This window comes from Brassica rapa, chromosome A03, assembly GCF_000309985.2.
Source record: "Brassica rapa cultivar Chiifu-401-42 chromosome A03, CAAS_Brap_v3.01, whole genome shotgun sequence".
Lineage (NCBI taxonomy): Eukaryota > Viridiplantae > Streptophyta > Magnoliopsida > Brassicales > Brassicaceae > Brassica > Brassica rapa.
In genome coordinates this window covers 12,326,698-12,347,138 of record NC_024797.2, presented here as the reverse complement: position 1 = coordinate 12,347,138, position 20,441 = coordinate 12,326,698, and the positions used below count along the sequence as shown (strand labels likewise).

Below are 20,441 nucleotides of genomic sequence, written 5' to 3'. Positions count from 1 at the left end.
AACATAGTTGAATCAATTTTGGAAATGTAGTCCTGAACGGTTATGAACACAGACGAATTAAAAACCATATTGATTGGTTGACACCGTTTTATTAACCAGTTGCAACCCGGTAACACTAAAAGGCAAATCCTGAGCCATTATCATACAAATGCCACAACATAAAATCACACATAAAGACTGATAATAATAACTCAAAATAAACAATTTGTATGATTACAAAAGACTTAGAAGAGTTCAGTTTCCTTGTGGGTATGGATCACACAGTCAGACTGCGGGTAAGCCACACAAGTCAAGACATAACCTTTCTCCATGTGATCATCCTCAAGAAACGAACCATCAGACTGGTCAACTTGGCCTCTCTCGATATTACCAGCGCAGGTGGAACACGCACCAGCTCTGCAAGAGTAAGGCAAGTCAACTCCTGCTTCTTCAGCCGCATCCAATATGTACTGGTCGTCTTGAACATCAAACTCGTTTTCTTGTCCGTCGGGTCCAATGAGCTTGACTTTGTATACTGCTGACATTGTTGCACCAGAATAAGCTGAGCATTTCAAGCCAAAGGATCTGGAGACTTTATTGACTGATCCAACGGAGACATGCTGGCTCTTGTTAGTGGTGAGCTTGTTGGTTGGTTGGCTTCTACGAACCGCCTTAGTCATGCTAGTGGAAGAGACTCGCACTGTAGCCATTTTAAGTTTTTTTTTTATTATTCACCTGCGATTCCACAAGTTTCATGTTTAGTTTTTTTTTATTTAACATTAATCAGTAACGTAATTAATCTTTCACTACACTGATGTCATCATAGGTGGTGGACATGCTTAGCTTCTAGTACTTATGTTATTAACAAATCAAATTGTTTCAAACAAATAAGATTTAAAATAACATATTGTTGGGATAATGTGCATCACAAGTAGCGACTGAACCAAAAGAGTAATCTGTTTCAATTGCAATACTGATGTTAAATCTACTGTATGGAGCGTAATGAGAAGATGCAAGCTTGAAAGCTTTAATTAGCTCTTCACTCGATGCTCCAAGAAAACATAAGTAATGACTAAATGTGGACCAAAATCACTTGAATGTTTTATTTAATAGAAGAGAAACAGCAAACAAGTTGAATCAAATATCAGAATCTAAAACTTACAGAGAGAGAGGGAGAGAGAGAACAAAGAAGGAGGCGGAGACTGCTATACAAGGGTTGGAGGAGAGGAGAATGATTTATAAGGGCAGTGGCTTTTGGAAGGCCGTTACGGCCCAACCTTCGTCTGCTATTATTTGTTATGTTAAATATTTTAGTCATGTTGATACTTAATAATGATAATATGTATACGGATTTACAACTGTGGAAACAATAGTTGAATATTATTGACAATGAAAAATACTTGCGTTCCGTAATGGTCTTCTGTTGGTGGATGAGTTAGATCAAAGGTCAAAGTGGAGAAGTTGGCATTTCCCTCTTACGAACTAGCGTCCCTTCACTCATGCCATCGGCCGTGCAAACGCTTAGGCCCAAAAGAGTTGCCTTTTTAAATGTTTTAATCCTTTGTGTTTTTTTTTATCTCATTGCGTCCACAGAAATTGACGAAATATGCACTATTTTTCCTTATGTTCCTCCATTTCTTGTTGATAATCCAGCGTGTTATCTTCCCCCATACAGATATTGGCCTGTGATGTTGCTGCAGCTAGATAGCAGCTGCTGTTTATGCCATCATACTGTATCATCTTGATGCACTCTCAATTGAGTCAGCCACGTTTATGTATTGAATGGTAACTTCCTGCAGCTATACTAAAATATTTTTCTTCTAGAAAATGACTATCGTTGGAGGTGGGTTCCGCTTCATTCTACACTCGGTCTGAAAACCTGGTCTAACATCATTAGGGACTCGGTTCAATACCCTCAAAGAATAGAAGAAAACAAAAGGCCCATTAAAATTCATGGTCTTTGTTTTATTGATTATTTTGTTTTGGCCTAGTTATCTAAACCACATCAAGCTTAAGTAATATAACAGTCTTTTTGTGATAAAAAAAACATACAGTACATTTATCTATATATTATAGTCAGTTTTATCTTTTCAATTATAGCATGTTTCTTTACGAAAATTCTAGTATGCATATCAAAATCTGATAAATTAACGAATACATGTGAAAAACTGATCATATGGTGTGTCACAATTTGAATTTAATTATACATATTTCCAATAAATTTTACTCTCAAAATTTTCTTGTCGTCATTTTAAATTTCTTTATTTGATTTTATATTTTTTTTTAATTATGATTATATTTTCTATCATGTTTGTATGTGAAGCTTATTTAAAACAACATATCTATAGAATTTATTTTTTTGGAAAGCTACACATAATACAATTTTTCTTATCTTTAATTTAAAAGCAAATCTACTAAAAATTAATACAATATATTTGTAGTAAGCAAAATAATATTTTTTAGTATATTTTGCTTTTTCTGTTGAACTTCTTTTCTAATACAAGTTTCTCTTGTGAATTATATTATATCGGTATATGCAAAAAAATCTAGTAAACTGTTGAATATGATAAAATCATGATAAGTTTAACACTATGTGTCATAATATTCTAATGCGTGCGATTTTTATTTATGAGGTTAATTAAGGTCTTTATCAACAAAAACCAAATGATAGATTAATGAGGCATGCAAAATCAATAACTAGATCGTTTTCTCTCTATATATATGAAAGCACCAACACAAATAATTTACCAATTCTTACATTATCTAACGTGTAGAAAGCAGACAAAATTCCAACAATTAGAACAATTCTCAAGCGAATTGCACCATTCGTAAAACAACCCAAAATCTATACAAAGACTTTAACAATAATGGGAAACATGTGTGGAAAGCTGGAAGATGGAAATAACACTAGCAAACACTCGGCACGTGACGGAAACATGTTTCGATATGATCCGTCTAGCTATTCTTTGAATTTCGATGATGGAAGACGAGAAAATAATGTGAAAGTTAATATGCCTGGTGGGTTTTCTTCAAAAATTTCAACTCCTCAATCCAAAAATCTTCTGGAGAGATAAATGATGAAGATACAGTTAATAAAGAAAATATGCATGTAATCAATGTACCATAACCAACTATACATGTATATTGAAAAGTAACTGCATTATATAATGAATTTAAAGAAAAATAATAAAAAGAAACCTTGTAGAGATAAGAGTTTAGGGTCTATGATTTAGAATTTAGGGTATAAAATTTAAAATAAGAAAATTTAAAATAAATATCTATTTATATTAAATATATCTTAGTTTGTTACTTGAATGAAAGCTCTTTTGAATATTTTCTTGTATGCACTATTTTTTTTTTTGAACAAATAAAAAATAGGGCATAAAAGAAAATAATCAAAAGAGCTTATATTGCCTATTTTGAAATAAAGAAAAAAGATTTTTTTTTGTTTTTAGAACAATTGCCTTTTACAAAATTATAACATAAATTCTAAACAATCATCTAAAATGCTTATATTGTACAAAGTTTCCAATAAATTATAAGCCAATTCAAGATCACCAAACAATTCAATTTTATCGAAAAAGTGAAGTGTGGGTTTTCTCTACCTGGGAGTAAAGTTTTTCTACACGGCTCTATGTCTTGCTGTGTCACAGATTGTTGCAGGTGCATATGCTCTAGCATAACAAAAAAAGAACTCGTTAAGTTTATTTAAAATTTAGAATATCAAATACATGCAAAGTACACTAGAAACGTGTAATCTGAAGACAGTTAGATGTCATCAGGGTTTCTATAAGAGGAAAAGCAGATCTTATTAGACTATTTCATAGTTTCTTATGGAAAAGGAAAGAAATTATATACAGAGAGAGCGAGAGAAAAAGAGTGACAGAGGAAATGAATATTTATGTTCTGAAACTAAAGTGACCTTTCACATTTTGTCAGCCTTTTGTGTGTGGGAAACGCATTGTGGTTGTGGGTCGCCAACATTAATTTTCCAAATATGGTAAGTCGAAAGAACAATATGAGTTGTTTTGAGTTTTATTCTTCGCAATACATCCACACACCTGACAGAGAATATATTTCTTTTACTCATACTTTTCTAGAATATATTGAACTTTCTTATATTGAACTTTCTTATTACCCTTATTGCAAAAGTGACGTTTAGATTTATAAACAGAATAATTACACTTGAAGTTTCTGTCGTTCTTTAATCTTTCATAACAAAACACTGATCAACGAAAGTTGTGATACATGGTGGACACTGACACTTGGAATAAAAGGGTTCTTTTTCGAACATCTATCTGATGGTTAGGATACTTAGTTAATTGAAGAAATTAGATACATGTATTCGAAAAAGAATTGAGGAATTTTAAGGACCATATTGGTAAATCAGCCACTTCCCATCCACTCATATGTTCGAATGTTTTAAAAATACAACGCACAAATTCTCTTTTAGTGCTAAGAAGGGACTTAATAAACAACTTATTATTTTTATTAAAATTCTATTTATATATAATAATTCCAAATCCTTTACACAAGAGGTAAATAAGTCCTTACAATCTATTCAAAGGGACAGATAGAAATCCTTTAGAATAAGTTTGATATGCAGAAAACAACTGTCAAACGTGGTTCAATGAAAATGAGACGATATCTTCATCGCCACAAGAAAATTTGATTGAGGAAACATAAGTCTTACGCTTGGATAATATTATATGGAGAGAACGAAACAAGAGGAGGCATGGGAAAGAGCCAACACTGTCAAAGGTCTTGAGAAAATTTATAGATAAAAGTATTAGAAACAAGCTGAGTTTGTTAAGTGCCTTGGGAAGGAAGTTTGTGGGCTATCATACTGGTTTGGTAGTCGAGAGATGAGATGGAAGGTAGTAGATAGATGTTTTCATTAGCAAAGAAGCACTTGATGTAGAACAGTTTTGTGTGAATATAATTTAACATTCATTCAAAAAAAAATTGTATGGTGGATGGTTCATGGACTTCTAGAGCTTTGTACAGTGGATGCGGATGCGGATGGGTTTGGATGGACAGCTTAAGAAATATTCAACTTATGGAGAGGAGGAACCTAAGACAGCGTGAAGCTGTTTTGCATACATAATTGGAAGCACTACGATAGACTGTGGAAAGCGTGCTCCAACATTCAACATGTCAGAACTTTGGAACGGATTGCAAGGACCTCATTGGCGATGATAAAGAATCGTCATGTATGGACGAGTTTCACAACAGAAGTGGAGGTGATAAAGACTCTTCAAATGTGTTATTCGGACTTCAAGATATCTTACATCCAGAGAACGCATGATAAAATTTCTGATTTTTTAGCTAAGATTGCAAGGTCTTTTCATAGAGAACTTTATCTTATTTGGTTATTCTATTCCGTCTTTGTTATCCAGACCACCTCAAGCTTAAGTAATAGAATAGTCTTTTCATTGTCAAAAAAGAAAAAACAGATAAATAGAAGAACAACAACAATGAATTATATTAAAAGAGATACAATCAACAACTAAAAGAATCTCGGACTCCAAAAACAGACATTAAAATTGTTAGGCAACAGTTCCGGATCAGGTCTAAGCTTCAACTCTCAGTTACGGTTAATCCAGTTGGGAAATATTTTCTCTGTCTCTTTCACTATTGAGTCTGCTGCACGATACAATTTGGAAATGGACAGAAGAAAAAAGAGAATTTGACACTGCGCAACCCATACCACCGGATGAAATGAAAATTCGAGATGGTTTTGTAGCTGCTAAGTTGTAGGAGAGAAGGATACCTACACTTTGGAGAAAAAAACTCAACCTATCCAAAATAATCAAGGGATCGGTTTGACACAGGGAAGGGTGATTTCTTCACGAGTTGCCACCATGGGAAATCAAAGCTCCGATGACAAACAAAACCGCAATAACCCACTCGCATGTTAACTCCAAATTAAAAAAGAGGAAGATTTTTGATGATTGCAAACGTAAAAAATCTGTAACAAAGTAAGAATAACAACAAATGAAACCATACCCAAGAACCCAAAATGGTAGAGTGCGATTTCAGATAAGGTGTCACTAGACAGACCAGCCATGAACTGAAGAGGTCAAAGAAGGGAGTAGCTTGCTTGAAGAACCAACACCTTAGCATAAACAACTTCACGCTCCGACCACCAAAAGTGAGATATACACGCGGTCAGGCGAGCCTCCAGACATACGCCTGAAGGAGAACTGATGAAACACGCTTTGACGGACCAAACCTGTAACATCCCGAGTTGTGATATGTGAAAAGGCTTAAGAGAATTGATTTGGCTACCTATATCACCAAAGTTGACTTACCTTTTCCGGAACACATCCTGAAAGAACTCCAGAGTTAATCGTGCTTGAACTGGAGTAGTGGAAGGATGGGTGACCTATCGGGAAGTGATTTGCGATAGCATGCGAGTGAGGCCAAAGCATGGGAAAAGGTCGGGTGGTGATTGCAGGGTCAGTAAACAATGATTTCGAGCATTTGGAAAATTAACGGACCGACCGTCAGACGGGATGGGACCCACGGGCCGAGAGAGCGGGCGTGGGTGGCCCATTAGCCGTGGGCGGGTCGGGGCGTTACAAGTGGTATCAGAGCTAGCTAGCTATCTCAGTTCCGATCTGAGAGGCGTCTTGAGACCTGTCGGGGGCGCAACGAGGACGTTGCGTTCTTTGAGAGGGGGTGAATTGTAACATCCCGAGTTGTGATATGTGAAAAGGCTTAAGAGAATTGATTTGGCTACCTATATCACCAAAGTTGACTTACCTTTTCCGGAACACATCCTGAAAGAACTCCAGAGTTAATCGTGCTTGAACTGGAGTAGTGGAAGGATGGGTGACCTATCGGGAAGTGATTTGCGATAGCATGCGAGTGAGGCCAAAGCATGGGAAAAGGTCGGGTGGTGATTGCAGGGTCAGTAAACAATGATTTCGAGCATTTGGAAAATTAACGGACCGACCGTCAGACGGGATGGGACCCACGGGCCGAGAGAGCGGGCGTGGGTGGCCCATTAGCCGTGGGCGGGTCGGGGCGTTACAAAACCCCCAGAAGCGCATCTTGTGAGCATCAGAAAGCTCCTCTGCTGCCAAGATTCCATGTTACGTTATACTTGGTTAAAAATAACTTTTATGCATTCATTTTATTCCAAATCAATAGTGATAAAACAACTAATGTTCTACAGATCTTTCATTAAATAATTAAACCCCATATTTTGTTACATATTATTTTCTTAGGTAAGATCTGCGCATATAGGCAAACTGAGTTAATTCTTAAATAAATTTAATTTAGTTTTAATCATGAAATTATAGTATTTATTGGTAAAACATTATATAGGATCCAAAATCTATTAATCTATCTTGAAACTTGTAATACGTTTATAAAAAAAAATTATTATAAATTATTTGTAAAATTAAATTTATATAATTTTAGTTTTAAATTTTTATATTTGTAAATGTTTTAGTTGCCGCAAAATAAGATTTAATGGAAAATCATATTAAGTAGAATACACCTTTCTATTGTTATGGGTTTTATGTGATCATTTAGGGGTGTATTCAATATACAACTTGAAGTGATTTGATTCTTACTAACTCTTAGATGATTGGTAAGTCAAATTTAGGTAAATTAAAAACTTACTATAGTTTTAGCTTTAAAAAATCTATTATCCTATACAACTATGAGATTAGATTATTATTTTATTTTTAGCTAATAAACTCTACTAAAAACCTCAAAATGATTAGAAAAAAATCTGAATTTCATCATTTAAAATAATTTTAGTAACAGTCGATTTTAAAATAATTTAGATTCAATAACACTGATTTTTATCTTAGAAAAAAATCATGTTTAGATAACAATGATTTATCACTTTAATACAAACCAACTCCGACTCTCAATTCAATACTAGTTCTTTTAATAATATGTTTATGACTATTTTCATTTAATAGTTATTTAAATATTTTATGAATATTTCTTTTCGATATTTTGAATTATAATGTGAAAATTATATATGTTTTCTCTTATATTACATATTATATATATAGATGATGTGGTAATTACTTTTACAAAATCATCAAAACATGTGATGATAATATAATAATAATTAATAACTAATATAATATAACTGAAAGAGAAAATTGGAAAAGATGGTAATTTCTTTTGTTCTTTTTACCTGCAAACGGTTAGTTTAAAATCAAACAGAAATCCCATAGGTTATTTTAAATTTAAATAAAAGTGGCATACAATATACGTATTTTAGTAATATAAGCCCATCTCTATATTTTCTAAAAGGTTTTCTAGTATTAATACATTAATATAGTACTAGTATAAATAACACGTTTAAAATGATATTTTCTACAAATATTCTTCAAATTTTATATAAAGGAATGAAAAATACTTATTTTGCTAAACATCTGTTGAAATCAAGAGTCCATTTTTCCCATAGTAGATATTCCGACTGCGTTTGGCGATCATTTTTCTTTTTTGAAACTGAAATGAAATGAATCTAAAACATTAGTTAGTTTTATTTTCTTAACCTTAATCTTTAAATAAATAACCTGCAAATTTAAATTAATTTAAGATATTAAAGAAAAAAAAGTAAAAAGGAAAAGAAAAAGCTAAATTCCCAGTGCCACCACCACCTGATACATTCGACTTCTGTTTAAATAATGGCTAGAGAAGAAAATGGCGGTATTACATATTCTCTCATACTAACATGATGACCTAAATTGGAAACGTACGTAATCACTTTTTTTTTTTTTAATTAACCTGGGGTATCCCAGGCCCATGGAGAGACCCAGACTAATCTCCAAGGAGAGGTGCAGCCCACGGATTAACGTACGTAATCACTTGTTTACGAGTTTTATTTACATTGTACTTAGAGAGATTTTCAGTAACATATCTTTAGATTTGGAGTACAAATATAGAGAGTATGCATTTTCATGTGAATACTTACCTCCTTACAAAAAGATAGTATCAGCTACATTTTTTATGTATACATATAATTTCTTCTGGCCAAAACAAAAAGTTAATAATCTGAAAAGTCTACATGTTTACTCAGGTTTTTAGTGGAATCTTCTCTGTAGGTTAAAAAAAGGTGTGGTTGTTTTTGTAAAAGCCAACTCATACATCTCAAAGTTCATTGGATCTAAACGTCAAATCAAATTCACTATGGCCACTTATTCTCTTATATCGTCCTATAAATACGTGTTGTTCTGACTTTATGTCTTCATTCAATCAACATTATAACAAATCCGATCCCCCAAAGCAAGCCTAAGCTTGTCAACACATACCCACAATCTCATCAGTACCATCGAAACGTTTTTAATCTTTCAGACTTATTATTTGTTTCTTCGTCTGAATTCTTAAAGAAGCAATCGAGATGGCCCGAATTTCTTCAGACCCGCTTATGGTTGGGAGAGTGATTGGAGACGTTGTGGACAATTGTTTGCAGGCAGTGAAAATGACAGTGACCTATAACTCCGACAAGCAAGTCTACAATGGCCATGAACTTTTCCCTTCTGTGGTTACAAACAAACCTAAGGTTGAAGTTCATGGGGGTGACATGAGATCATTCTTCACTTTGGTACGCATTTTTTTTTTGTGGCAGCTCACTGTTACGCATATTTAATCGTATCACACATATATATACACACACACAAATACTGTTAGCTGATTATATGTTTTCTTTATATAACTTTCTCCGTTTCTTGCTCGTCATGTGGAATACATAAACCTTTGTCTCCTCTCTAGGTTTTTGTATAGAGATTAGAGACATAAAAATATATGAGATTAAGTAAGTTATATTTATTTTGGGAGCATTTGTAGAAATACATAAAAGCTAGGTAAAGTTTGTGACAGTATCACTACTCCCTTTTGTTGGTAAACATCACTAGTTAGGATACAAACTCCCAAAACTATTCTTAGCTTGATTAAAACAATTTTTTTTGTTTATTATTTATTTTCAACCAAGAGGTCACTAGCCTAATTTAGTAAGCCACTAACCATTGTTTTAGAGGTACACAGTTATAATGACCACTGAGATGAAACTAATATTACATAATGTGGTTTGGGTCTAGAAAGATTACGGGGATCCTAATATTCACAAAAAAATTAAATAGAAATTAATTATTCATCTATCTTAAGAAATCTGAAAATTAAAATTAATTTAATGATTTTTTATGAAGAATATTATGGTTGAGTAGTATTAATGAAAGATTTTTTTAGAAAATATATATATATTATTGATAGATTTTTCATCGATGATATATTTAAAATGGTACATAAAATTATATTTCATGAAACTCCATAATTTTATTATTTAGTTTGTATTTCTCGGTTAGCATTTGCTCACATTGATTTGTTTTTTCACCATTTGTATTCGTTCCAGAAACAGGCGTTGCAAATACATGTGATGTCATATATACTGGGTGTGTATTTATTCATGATTATCGAATATTTCAAACAGGTCATGACTGATCCTGATGTTCCTGGACCTAGCGATCCTTATCTGAGGGAGCACTTGCACTGGTAAAATTCGTTCTTTTCAATTTTTGTTAAAAGACATGTGATTGCATATATATATATATATATATAAGTTTTTGCAATAACCAAACGCAGGATTGTTACGGATATCCCAGGGACAACCGACGTGACATTTGGTAAGTCATATATACAAAAGCAAATCAAACAAATGTCATAGCATATAACTATGCATTCGTTACTACTTTCATATACGATACAGTTTTCTAACCAAATAGTTTGTATTAATGTCGCGGACTAGTTATAATCCATGCGCTTTTACATCCAAAGTTCCATTTTTCGTGTAAAAATACAAGTAACTACTTTCTCAAAATATACAAATAACTATAATTAGGTTTATATGTCATCGTCTGTATAAACTGTATGTGTGTATTTTGCAGATGACAAAAGAGTTAATTTCATATAAATGTCAACTGATTTTGATATAAAAAAATACAAAACAGGAAAGGAAATAGTAGGGTACGAGATGCCTCGGCCAAACATAGGGATCCACCGGTTTGTGTATTTGCTTTTCAAGCAGAACTGTAGAGGAAGTGTGATTTCTGTGCCGTCTTACAGAGACCAATTCAACACTCGAATGTTTGCACATGAGAACGATCTCGGCCTCCCCGTTGCAGCTGTTTTCTTCAACTGCCAGCGTGAAACCGCTGCTAGACGCCGTTGACTGAGGGCCTGACTGGTTTAACCGCAGCGGTTGCGGTTGCGGTTGCGGGAGTTTGCGGATGCGGGTGGTTGCGGTTTCTAGCGGTTTTAAGAGATTTGTACGACTGGTTATGCGGTTAAAAATTGGTGTGTTTGCGGGATACTTATGACTGGTTAACTACCAAGTGCAACAGCGGTTAAATAATAAATTAACAATATTTACATTTTATACAATTATAAAAATATCAAAAATAATAATATTATAATAAATATAAAAGTTATATTTAGAAAGTTATAGTTTAATTTTTTTTAAAATATAGAAAATATTTTTATTTTAAAGTTTTATAATATTAATTAAAATTTAATAGATATATTTTAGCATTTTTATAATTCTAATTTATTTATTTTATTGAATATTTTTATTTTTGTATTTATATTGTTTTGGAAAAAAAGAAATTTTTTTTATCCTCCCGCAACCACCCGCAACCGCAAACGCTAGCTGGAACCAGCTTTTGAATTTATGAGGTTCGGAGCGATTTGGAGCGGTTTGGAACGGTTTGGAACGGTTTGAGCGATTGTTGCAAAACGCCAACAACCGCTACCAACCGCAAAAGCTGCGTTTGCGGGTGGTAGCGGGAAAACCAGTCATGCCCTGACTTCCGCCGCCTCCGTTCCCGGACAATATCGGTTGTTCCATGCATTCGACATATTAGTTACGGGAAGCAGCTTTATATTATCATATTTATATGTGTATTGTACTGTTTGTGATCTGAATAAACTTGGCCTTTCTTGTTACTCATTTTGATCGTTGTTTTGGTCTTTTGAATGTACATGTTTGACAACAAATCACATCTTGTACTTTGTTTTTTAATTGAAAGCCTTTTTACAAAAAAAAAATGTACATGTTTGATATTTCTTGCTACTTCCGCTATTGATATATAGTTGTATTAGGGGTTGACGTTTTCAAAAAAATAATAAATGAATAAAATGGATGTTTTAGGTGAATTGGGGTTAATTTTATATATGAAATGCTCTACAATATCATTTTCTATATAACATAAGGAGTACAAAATTGGCGTTCTATATTTTGATTAGACGTCTAGTTAATTTTGGCATCTTTTTTTGTGTCAGTGTGTGTGATCGATAAAGCAACTTTGAACACCAATAGTTCATACTGGATTTACAATACACAAAGTTCGACGTTAGATATGCGATCTTACGCCTGGTACCTATCATGACATAAAATATTCTTCTGATAACATTCACATATGGAATATTCTCCGTACTCGACTCTGCTTCATCATAATCTATGACAAACAATTTGAAATGTGCACCATCAGGTGTTGACACATTTTTTAACTCATTCATGTTGAAGATCTTCATGAAATACCCAGATTAAGATATGTCAAATCTCATTTTGACGATCTCTCTGAATATCTATTTTCAAAATTTGTTTTGATGGACCCAAGTTCTTCATTTCAAATCTATTGTTGATTAGTTGCTTTAGTTTCATGATCTCTGACGTAAATTTGAAGCAACCAACATATCATCTATATATAACAACATATAGATGTATGTATCTTTGGTAACCTTCTTGATGTACACATAGTGATCATATTCACTCTTAAAAAATTTATGACTAACCACAAACTGATCAAAATCTGTTGTCATGATGCTTGTTTTTTGTCCATGAAAAACCTTCCAAAGTAGACAAACGTGATCCTCTTTCCTTTTAACTTGAAACCCTTATTGTTGCTCCAAATAAATATCTTCTTCAAGAAAAAAAAAAAATATCTTCTTCAAGTGTTTCACGAATAACACCATTTTTATCTAGTTGCTCAAGCTCTAAGTCAAGGTTTACTGTAGTTGACAAATGAAATCTTATAGATATGTGTGTTCACGACGGATGAAAATACATCTTGATAATCGATGTCCTTTCTTTGAGAGTATTCCTTTGCAGCTAAGCTGTCTTTGACTTTGGGATTCTCAACACTAGTAATACCAAGCTTAAGTTTAAACTAGTCATTTCAAATGATCACTTTACGTTTATTTTAGACATTTTCACAAGTTTCCAAATTGGTTTCTATCCAGTAAAGTCATTTCTTAACTAAAAGATTCATTCTATTGACTTATTTTTTTTGTTCATCACTCCATGATAAACTTTAGGTTCTTCAGCACATACGTATATCCTTACAATCAGAATATCCTACAAGTAACATTTATTTCTGGGACCAACAGGACAACTCCTCGTCTAGTGAAGACCATTCGACCACCGCGATATGGTTAATAAATAATATATTTTATGTTTAATTGATTATATATATATATATTAAAACAATATTTAATAATTTTAAAAAGTCATTATTTGTTATAATTGTCTTACTAATCTAGTATATATCTATACTGAATTTTGAAAAAATTAAGGTAACAGTGGTTGATAAGAAAAACACCTCAAATTGCTTTCGAAAGATATATACACATTTTTCTTTTTGTTAGTTTTAGGAAAACAAAATAAATTATTAATAAAAAACTAAAATATTAATTTTGATAATGGAAACTATATAATAATTTTAATTCATTAAGGTTATCAACTTTATTACACGATTTTCAAATAATATTATAGAAATTCCATAAAAATATAAAATAAGCCAAACTTATATCACAAATGAAACTTGTAAGAGCGAGAGGGGGTGACGGTTCTTGGATGGATATAAGGTTGGCAGTCCAGCTTCGGATTCAAGTTTTCCTACTCGATTGAGTTGTAGGAAGGGACACTTATTGCTTATGCGTTTATGGTAGCTGATTGGTGATGGTCAGGACGGAGAGACGCGGCTAACGCAAGGTCATGTGCAAACAACCACATTCTTGGATAAATGGTATACAATTGGGGCCAAACTAATAGTTTAGATTAGTATTTTGGAGTGGTTTTAAAATCAGCTCAGATGATTCTCTGACCACGAGGCTAGCACGAGTGTACAAAACATGCGGCTAGCACGTAGGTGGGTCCTGATCCTCCATGATGTACCGAGCCATTCCTAGCCGTTTGAAACTCTAGTCTTTGTCAACAAAAGTGGATATAAACCTTGATGGTGACAGAACTAGCAAAAAATTCACAGCTACGTTGTTGAGAGAATGACTTTGATTGTCCCCCTAATATCATAGCTGATCACTAAACTGAACAATCAAACAATGGTTGTAAAAACAATTATCGAAAACTAATAAGAGAAGACATCATATTATAACCAAACCGAGAAGAAATCAAATTAAAGCTTAAAATATTGATGATGATAAATTTACACCAAACACAATTCGTTCAGATCTTCTCGAGCTTGTCCGCTTTCACAATCGGATTGGCCTTAGCGATCTTCTCCTTCCCGACCCGCTTGAAATCGAAAGTGCACTCGTGCTGCTCCGCGTACCTATGGGTTCCACAAAACACGAACCCACACCTGCACCTGAAGCCTGTGATCCCCACGCGCCGCCGGCAAGTCAAACAGCGTTTAGGATCTTGCGGCGGCTTCAGCTCCTCCTCTTCGGGCTCGCTCGCTGCTGCCCGTTTCTCCGGATTCTCTGTGTTGACTTCTTTCAGATCTGACGGAGGAGGAGGAGGCGGTGGGGATACGGAGGAGGAGGAGGCAACACAGGCGGCGAGAGTCTGCTTAAGGGCGTTTTTGGCGGTGGAGGAGTTCTCCTGTTCGTGCTTTAGATCTCTAAAACATTTAGAGCAGAGATTCTGCGTGGCGGTGTTTCCGAAGAAACCGCAATCGTTAGCGCATAACCGTGGTTCCTGAAGCCTGTGTTCTTCCGACATGATGTCCTAATCTGAATAATCAAATTCCTGTTAAGAAAATTTCAGATCCAACACCGAAAGTAATGAGTTATAAACATAATCACAGAGATCCTCCGTGATGTGATTAATAAAAATCAAAGCCAAGAAGAACTCAATACCTGGAGAAACAAGATCTATAGATCTAATCGGGTTCTGTGATATTCGAGAAGAAAATAGAACGTTGAGAGAATAAGGGTGGATGGCTGATGAGTTCTGTATATAAAAGCGGAGAGAAGATCGATGGAATAGGGAAGGAATGGGAATGTTGAGAGAGAAAGGGAAGGAGGAGTATGAGAAATGGAATTGTTAATGACGAAGCAATCGGAAATAAATATTTATTTCCTTTTTGCCGTAAAATGGAAATTTGTGAAATTATGTGGAAGTTTTCTGTCAATGAAGGTTCGAGAAGCCCTCATATTCCTTACATAATGTTTAAATAATTTTTAGAAATTCAAGTGTCATTATAAACATTCATTATTTTATTATTTTTCACATCATATTTACGACTCTTAAATATTTTCACATTTTTTATTTTAATATTTAAAAATTTTGTACATCATAAATATTTCTATGTTTATAAATTCAAATTTTACACATAAAATTAAATAAAATTTTTAAATTAAGATTTATAATATTTTTAAACTAGAATTAGACAACAAGAATATTACAAAATAAATTTAATAAAAAAAACTTTTTATAAAGATACATGAAGACATAATTATTGCACAAATTTAAATATTACAACAACACTAATAATCTAGTAAATTTTTTTCGGAACCTCTAAAATATTTTTCAAATAAATTTTGTGTAACCGAAAATAAAGCATTACTGAAATAATTTTATGCAATAATGAAGCATTATTAGTACTTTAATATTTAACTATGTATTTCTATTTATAATTGTATATTTTAGTGTAAGAATTTATTAATTAATATTACTGTAATATTTTTATATACATGTTGTTATTTATAAAATCTGTATGGATTTATATTAATTTTGACAAATATAAAAACTATAGTGTAAATTATACATATTTTTGAAGTTAAGTTTGAAGTTTTGCTTTTGGAGAAGAACATATTGAACTTCAAATTTAGAGTTTTGTAAATTCTAAAATAGAGAGTTTTTTTGGAGATGTTCTCAAAAACAACGAAATCAAGAAGTAAAGAAAAAAGTTTCTGATTTAAAAGTTGTTTGAATTAAAATGAAACAAACAAAGAATTTAAATAGAAAAACAACAGCACTTGCATGAACAACATAGAAAATTGTTGAAGAGTTTTAAGGACACACCTTTCTCTCTCTACCCTATTTTCTCTCTAGCCACACACAAAAAAAAAAAAGGAATCGTCGTTTGCCTCCGGCCGGTGGCGTTAGACGCCGCGCCGGCGGTCCCTTCTCCCCTCAACTCTGTCTTCCTTTTGCTTCTCTTCCTTGGATCCATCTTTGTCATCGATATGTTTGAGCTTCTGGGGGAACGTCGCTCGCCGGAACCCTAGATCTACCTCGAGGGGATCTAGATCTGGTGGTAGGTGGTGAACGCCTGGAACTACAACGAAGCGGCGAGGTCTTTCGAGGAGTGGAGTCGGCGTTTTAGAGTGCGGCAGTGGCGGATCTCTCTTTCACTTTGCAGATCCGGTCACTGTTGTGGCGGTGATGGCGCGTGGTGGTGGTTCTCCTGCTCTCTCCTCCGGTTCTTCATTGTATGTCTTCTTCGAAGCTTTTTGTGGAGTGGTGTTTGTTTGACTTCTTAGAATCAAGGCTTGGTGTCTCGCCTTCGGTTTTGGGATTTGCTTCTGCTCAGTGTAGACGACGGTGGTCCATCGTTGGCGCGTTCACAATGAGTCTTCGTGGTCGTGTGGTCGCAGTCTCTTTGTGGTTATGGGCGTGCATCTTTAGAGGTTTGAGCTTGTCTTGTCGTCTATGGATGTGACGGTTTGGCCTCCGTTGATGCTCTTTACTTGCTGGTCCGCCCCATCCTCTAGTCCTGGTTGTTGCTCGTTCCATCTCGCGAATGGCTACTGAGCGTTTTGGTGCTGCTCTTCACTACTCTTTGCTTCCCCAGCGAGGCCTAGTGATGTAGCGCAAAGAGGACCGAGCTAGGTTCTCTAGTCTCGGGTCATGGCTTTGGACGGGGACTCCATTCGAGTCTTATGGGTCTCTGTTCAACGGGGAGCTTTGATTAGAGAGTAGCCATCCCAGTGCTTGGACCGCCGTTGGTACTCTTAGCAGGATACTCTCTCTCTTTATTTGCAGGTACTGAAGTCCCGGGTTCTGGCTTCGCTTTCACCGCAGCTCGCCTTGTCGAGGTTGGGTGGCGCTATTGCTGCTTGCGGTTCATGGTGTCCTTTCCTCTTTGTCCTTCGATTAGTATGGTACGGGTGGCTTCCCGCAAGGTTTGCTATCCTTCTTCCTCTAATCATCGAGTCTAGCGCTTCATGGCCAGTTACAAGTTTGAGAATATTATCAATACCTAGCTACTCATGTGATGTCACGAGAAGTCCGACATCCGAGGCAACAAGGTAAACTCCACCTTCTTGTGGTTCACACCAACGGCTGAGAACGGGTATTGATTTTCTAAAGATTTCAGAGCAGTCTAGCGGATGGCGTCGGTTAAGTGGGCAAGCGAAGTTAGACTTGTAATGTTTGAATTAGGAATATTTTGGTTGAATCAAACTTGTAACCGAAACTGAAATTCCGGTCTAACCGGTTGATTTATAATATTAAAAAAATAATAATAATAATAATGAAGAGTTTTCTTAAAAAAAAAAACATAGAAAATTGTTGAAATAATTTAGAAAAAAAATACATAAATGACTCCTTGCATGCAAGAGAGAGAGAAGCATTCATTGCAATTTTGTTTATGATTTTTGCCCATCTTCTTGGCAAGGAAATAAATCATTTGTATTAAATTCTTTTTGGACTTGTAGCTTTACAAAAGTGGACTGATTTTGATATCTAATTTCTTGAACCTTTTTCTTGATCTAAACTCACCCAAATACCGAAGCATAAAACAAATTAATTCATACACATGCCCATATATTTTTTCCAGTCTAGAACTTCATGAATGAGCAGTATCAGATCAGAAAAAAATTCTCATAGGTCGTACAACAGCTCTTGATCCTCTTGGTCCAAACCAAATAATCATACATATGTGTTTGATGCTAATAAGGGTTACATCTAGTAGCCTGCTAATGAAATCTTCTAACGAAGTCTTCTAGTAAGGGTATTTTGACAGCTCCTGCAAGCCTTGATATTCAATTGTATTTCTTTTAACTATTTGATTGTTTTCAGAGTGTGATAAAAATCCAAAATAATGAACAATATTAACTAGCCTTAGGGGCCTTAGCATGTTCTTGTTTCGACAGTCGTTAATGTAACAAACTTTGTCTTCCGGAATTCGAGTTTACTATGTACATGTTGTTTTTCTTTCAATTGTTAATGCACGAGTGTAACATACTGGAAAATTGGGATTGTACTTCTATTAGTAATCTTTTCAATCTACCAAACCGATTATTAGTTTTCTATTTCTTTCTGACGAAATGTAAAATAATAAAAACAACAGAGGCGACAATACCAGCAACCGTCACCACAAGCAAAACGAGAGTCCACAAGGCAGCACACCATGGTCGATACAATAGACGTCCAGTCCTCAGATCATAAAAGTTATGACCATGAGGGCAACATCCAGCATTGGCTCCACATCGGTAGCAAAACGAATGTCCACATCTGCCATATATCAAGTAACTAGTACTGTTAATACATAGAATTTAAAATCTCATGCATGCTTAAGAATACATACATGATGAAATTCTAAAGAGATGATACCTGCATTGTACAGTTGCGCATCCTTCAGAAAGTTCAATCATGTTTTGACACTTGGTGCATTGTCGCCACATGTTCTTATTGGCTAGAGCTTCTAGCTTTGAATCGTTTGCTACAGAATTTGGATGCAAAATCTTGTAATTGTCGCACGATATGTTTTTATGCCATGTAACTTTGCAGTTGATGCAAAAGGGTTCACGGCATTTGACACATAATTTCCTAACTCCAGATTCTTCGGTAGATTTAATAATAGAGAGTTCCTTTACCGACATTAAAGCTGAGCACCTCGGGTTCGGGCAGTAAACTCTCTCCATTACCGGAATCAATTCCTCAATGATCCTCTGCTTCCAAATTTTTTTTAGTTCATCAGTCAAAAGGTTGACACAACTTTGATAACGCAGCTCAAGATGGCAGCCATCATGAGGACATGTAAGCCTATTTCCCTCGAGTAGTTTCGCCTCAATATATCGTTTCACACATTCGGAACAAAACCGATGACCACAAATATCAACAGAAAACATCTGAATAGCACTGATATTGTCATCGATACATATACTGCAAGTCTCTTTCGGAATAGGCATATCTATTCTGACCTCAGAAACTTTTCCTTCCATTGCTATGCCACTTGGTAGAGAAATTTTCGTTTAACGAATCCACGCTTTATGACCCATTAATGTATACCTAGGGCTACATATAAGAAAACAATAACACAAAACCATAAGGGAAACGAAATTTACAAAGAAAACAGGAAGAAAGAAGATAACTAATCCAAATCAGATTTGATTGGGCTGATCTTTTTATCTCCCTAACCTGCGAGGCTGCGGCTCCGCTCTTATGCTCTCTTCGCGGCAACTTAAACTATTATATACAACCTGTTGAATTATATACAAAGCTACATATAAGAAAAAAATAAAACTAAATATAATAAACTAAATCATAAAAATAATATCAACCAATCGTGAGTCGCCACATATCTTTAGAAATTTTACTAAGAAAGAGCACTTATTTAGAAATTTTAAGGATTGAATCTTTAGTTTTTGGTAGGGTCCACTGATTATTTAATTATTTTTTCTTAAGGATTCACTTTTAAGGATTCCAATTGCGGGTGTTCTTATAAATTTATATTCTTTAAATTAATATATACTAAAAATTTTTATATAATAATATAATTTTATAATTTCAAATTGAGTTTTTGGTTTAATTAATATATCAATAAATTAATATCTCTATAAATTAATAAAAAAATTATAGTTTTGGTGTAATTCCAACATTAATAATTATTAATTTATAGAGGTTATAAAACACAACTCATTTTTATTATCAAATTGCAATTACATTCAAAGCTTTATATCATTTAGAGGAATACTCTAAACCCTATTTTGATTAGAGAAGAGCATCGTCTTCATCAAAAGACCTTCTTGGTACGCCCAGAGTATCAACTTTGATAAGAATCTATCGATTTTATAAGTTTTTATCGAGCTCTTGTGAGATCTTTTGTTACATAAGTTTTCGCTCTTTTGGTAAATGTTCCTTTTTTTAATGATAAAATGAAAATTATCGTAGAGAATTTTTCATAATAAAGTCTAAATTTAATAAATCTTATTAAATATAAATCAAAATTTTTTTATTTCTGCAC

The 20,441-nt window shown here is 34.2% G+C and overlaps 4 protein-coding genes and 1 long non-coding RNA gene across 7 annotated transcripts; 2 read left to right on the top strand and 3 right to left on the bottom strand.

The window, feature by feature from the left end:
- Positions 1-57: 57 nt before the first annotated feature.
- On the bottom strand, positions 58-3,856 carry LOC103858315 (ferredoxin, root R-B2). Of its 2 annotated transcripts, none has more exons than XM_033288040.1 (2): positions 3,838-3,856; positions 58-714 (listed from the first exon to the last, which is right to left on the bottom strand). In XM_033288040.1, exon 2 carries the CDS (start codon positions 687-689, stop codon positions 225-227), a length of 465 nt encoding a protein of 154 aa, XP_033143931.1. In that variant the 5' UTR covers positions 690-714; positions 3,838-3,856; the 3' UTR covers positions 58-224. The 2 variants fall into 2 exon arrangements, with proteins under 2 accessions (XP_033143931.1, XP_009133892.1); XM_009135644.3 differs by lacking the exon at positions 3,838-3,856 and adding an exon at positions 1,142-1,297.
- Positions 1,557-3,177, top strand: LOC117132816. Its single transcript, XR_004456413.1, has 2 exons — positions 1,557-1,764; positions 2,754-3,177. It is a non-coding gene; the product is annotated as an uncharacterized LOC117132816 (long non-coding RNA).
- A 3,169-nt stretch (positions 3,857-7,025) lies between the features above and the next one.
- Positions 7,026-11,179, top strand: LOC103858312 (protein CENTRORADIALIS-like). The gene is made up of 4 exons (XM_033288039.1): positions 7,026-9,559; positions 10,442-10,503; positions 10,594-10,634; positions 10,959-11,179. The coding sequence occupies exons 1-4, from the start codon at positions 9,356-9,358 to the stop codon at positions 11,177-11,179; spliced, it is 528 nt and encodes a 175-aa protein (XP_033143930.1). The 5' UTR covers positions 7,026-9,355.
- Positions 11,180-14,290: 3,111 nt separating this feature from the next.
- Positions 14,291-15,347, bottom strand: LOC103858311 (zinc finger A20 and AN1 domain-containing stress-associated protein 3). 2 transcript variants are annotated; one of them, XM_009135641.3, is made up of 2 exons: positions 15,106-15,347; positions 14,291-14,995 (listed from the first exon to the last, which is right to left on the bottom strand). In XM_009135641.3, exon 2 carries the CDS (start codon positions 14,966-14,968, stop codon positions 14,471-14,473), a length of 498 nt encoding a protein of 165 aa, XP_009133889.1. In that variant the 5' UTR covers positions 14,969-14,995; positions 15,106-15,347; the 3' UTR covers positions 14,291-14,470. The 2 variants fall into 2 exon arrangements, with proteins under 2 accessions (XP_009133889.1, XP_009133890.1); XM_009135642.3 differs by having other exon boundaries at positions 14,291-14,979; positions 15,106-15,345.
- Positions 15,348-16,399: 1,052 nt separating this feature from the next.
- On the bottom strand, positions 16,400-20,397 carry LOC103858310 (potential E3 ubiquitin-protein ligase ariadne-2). Its single transcript, XM_033288020.1, has 2 exons — positions 18,809-20,397; positions 16,400-18,709 (listed from the first exon to the last, which is right to left on the bottom strand). Exons 1-2 carry the CDS (start codon positions 19,417-19,419, stop codon positions 18,505-18,507), a joined length of 816 nt encoding a protein of 271 aa, XP_033143911.1. The 5' UTR covers positions 19,420-20,397; the 3' UTR covers positions 16,400-18,504.
- Positions 20,398-20,441: the final 44 nt, after the last annotated feature.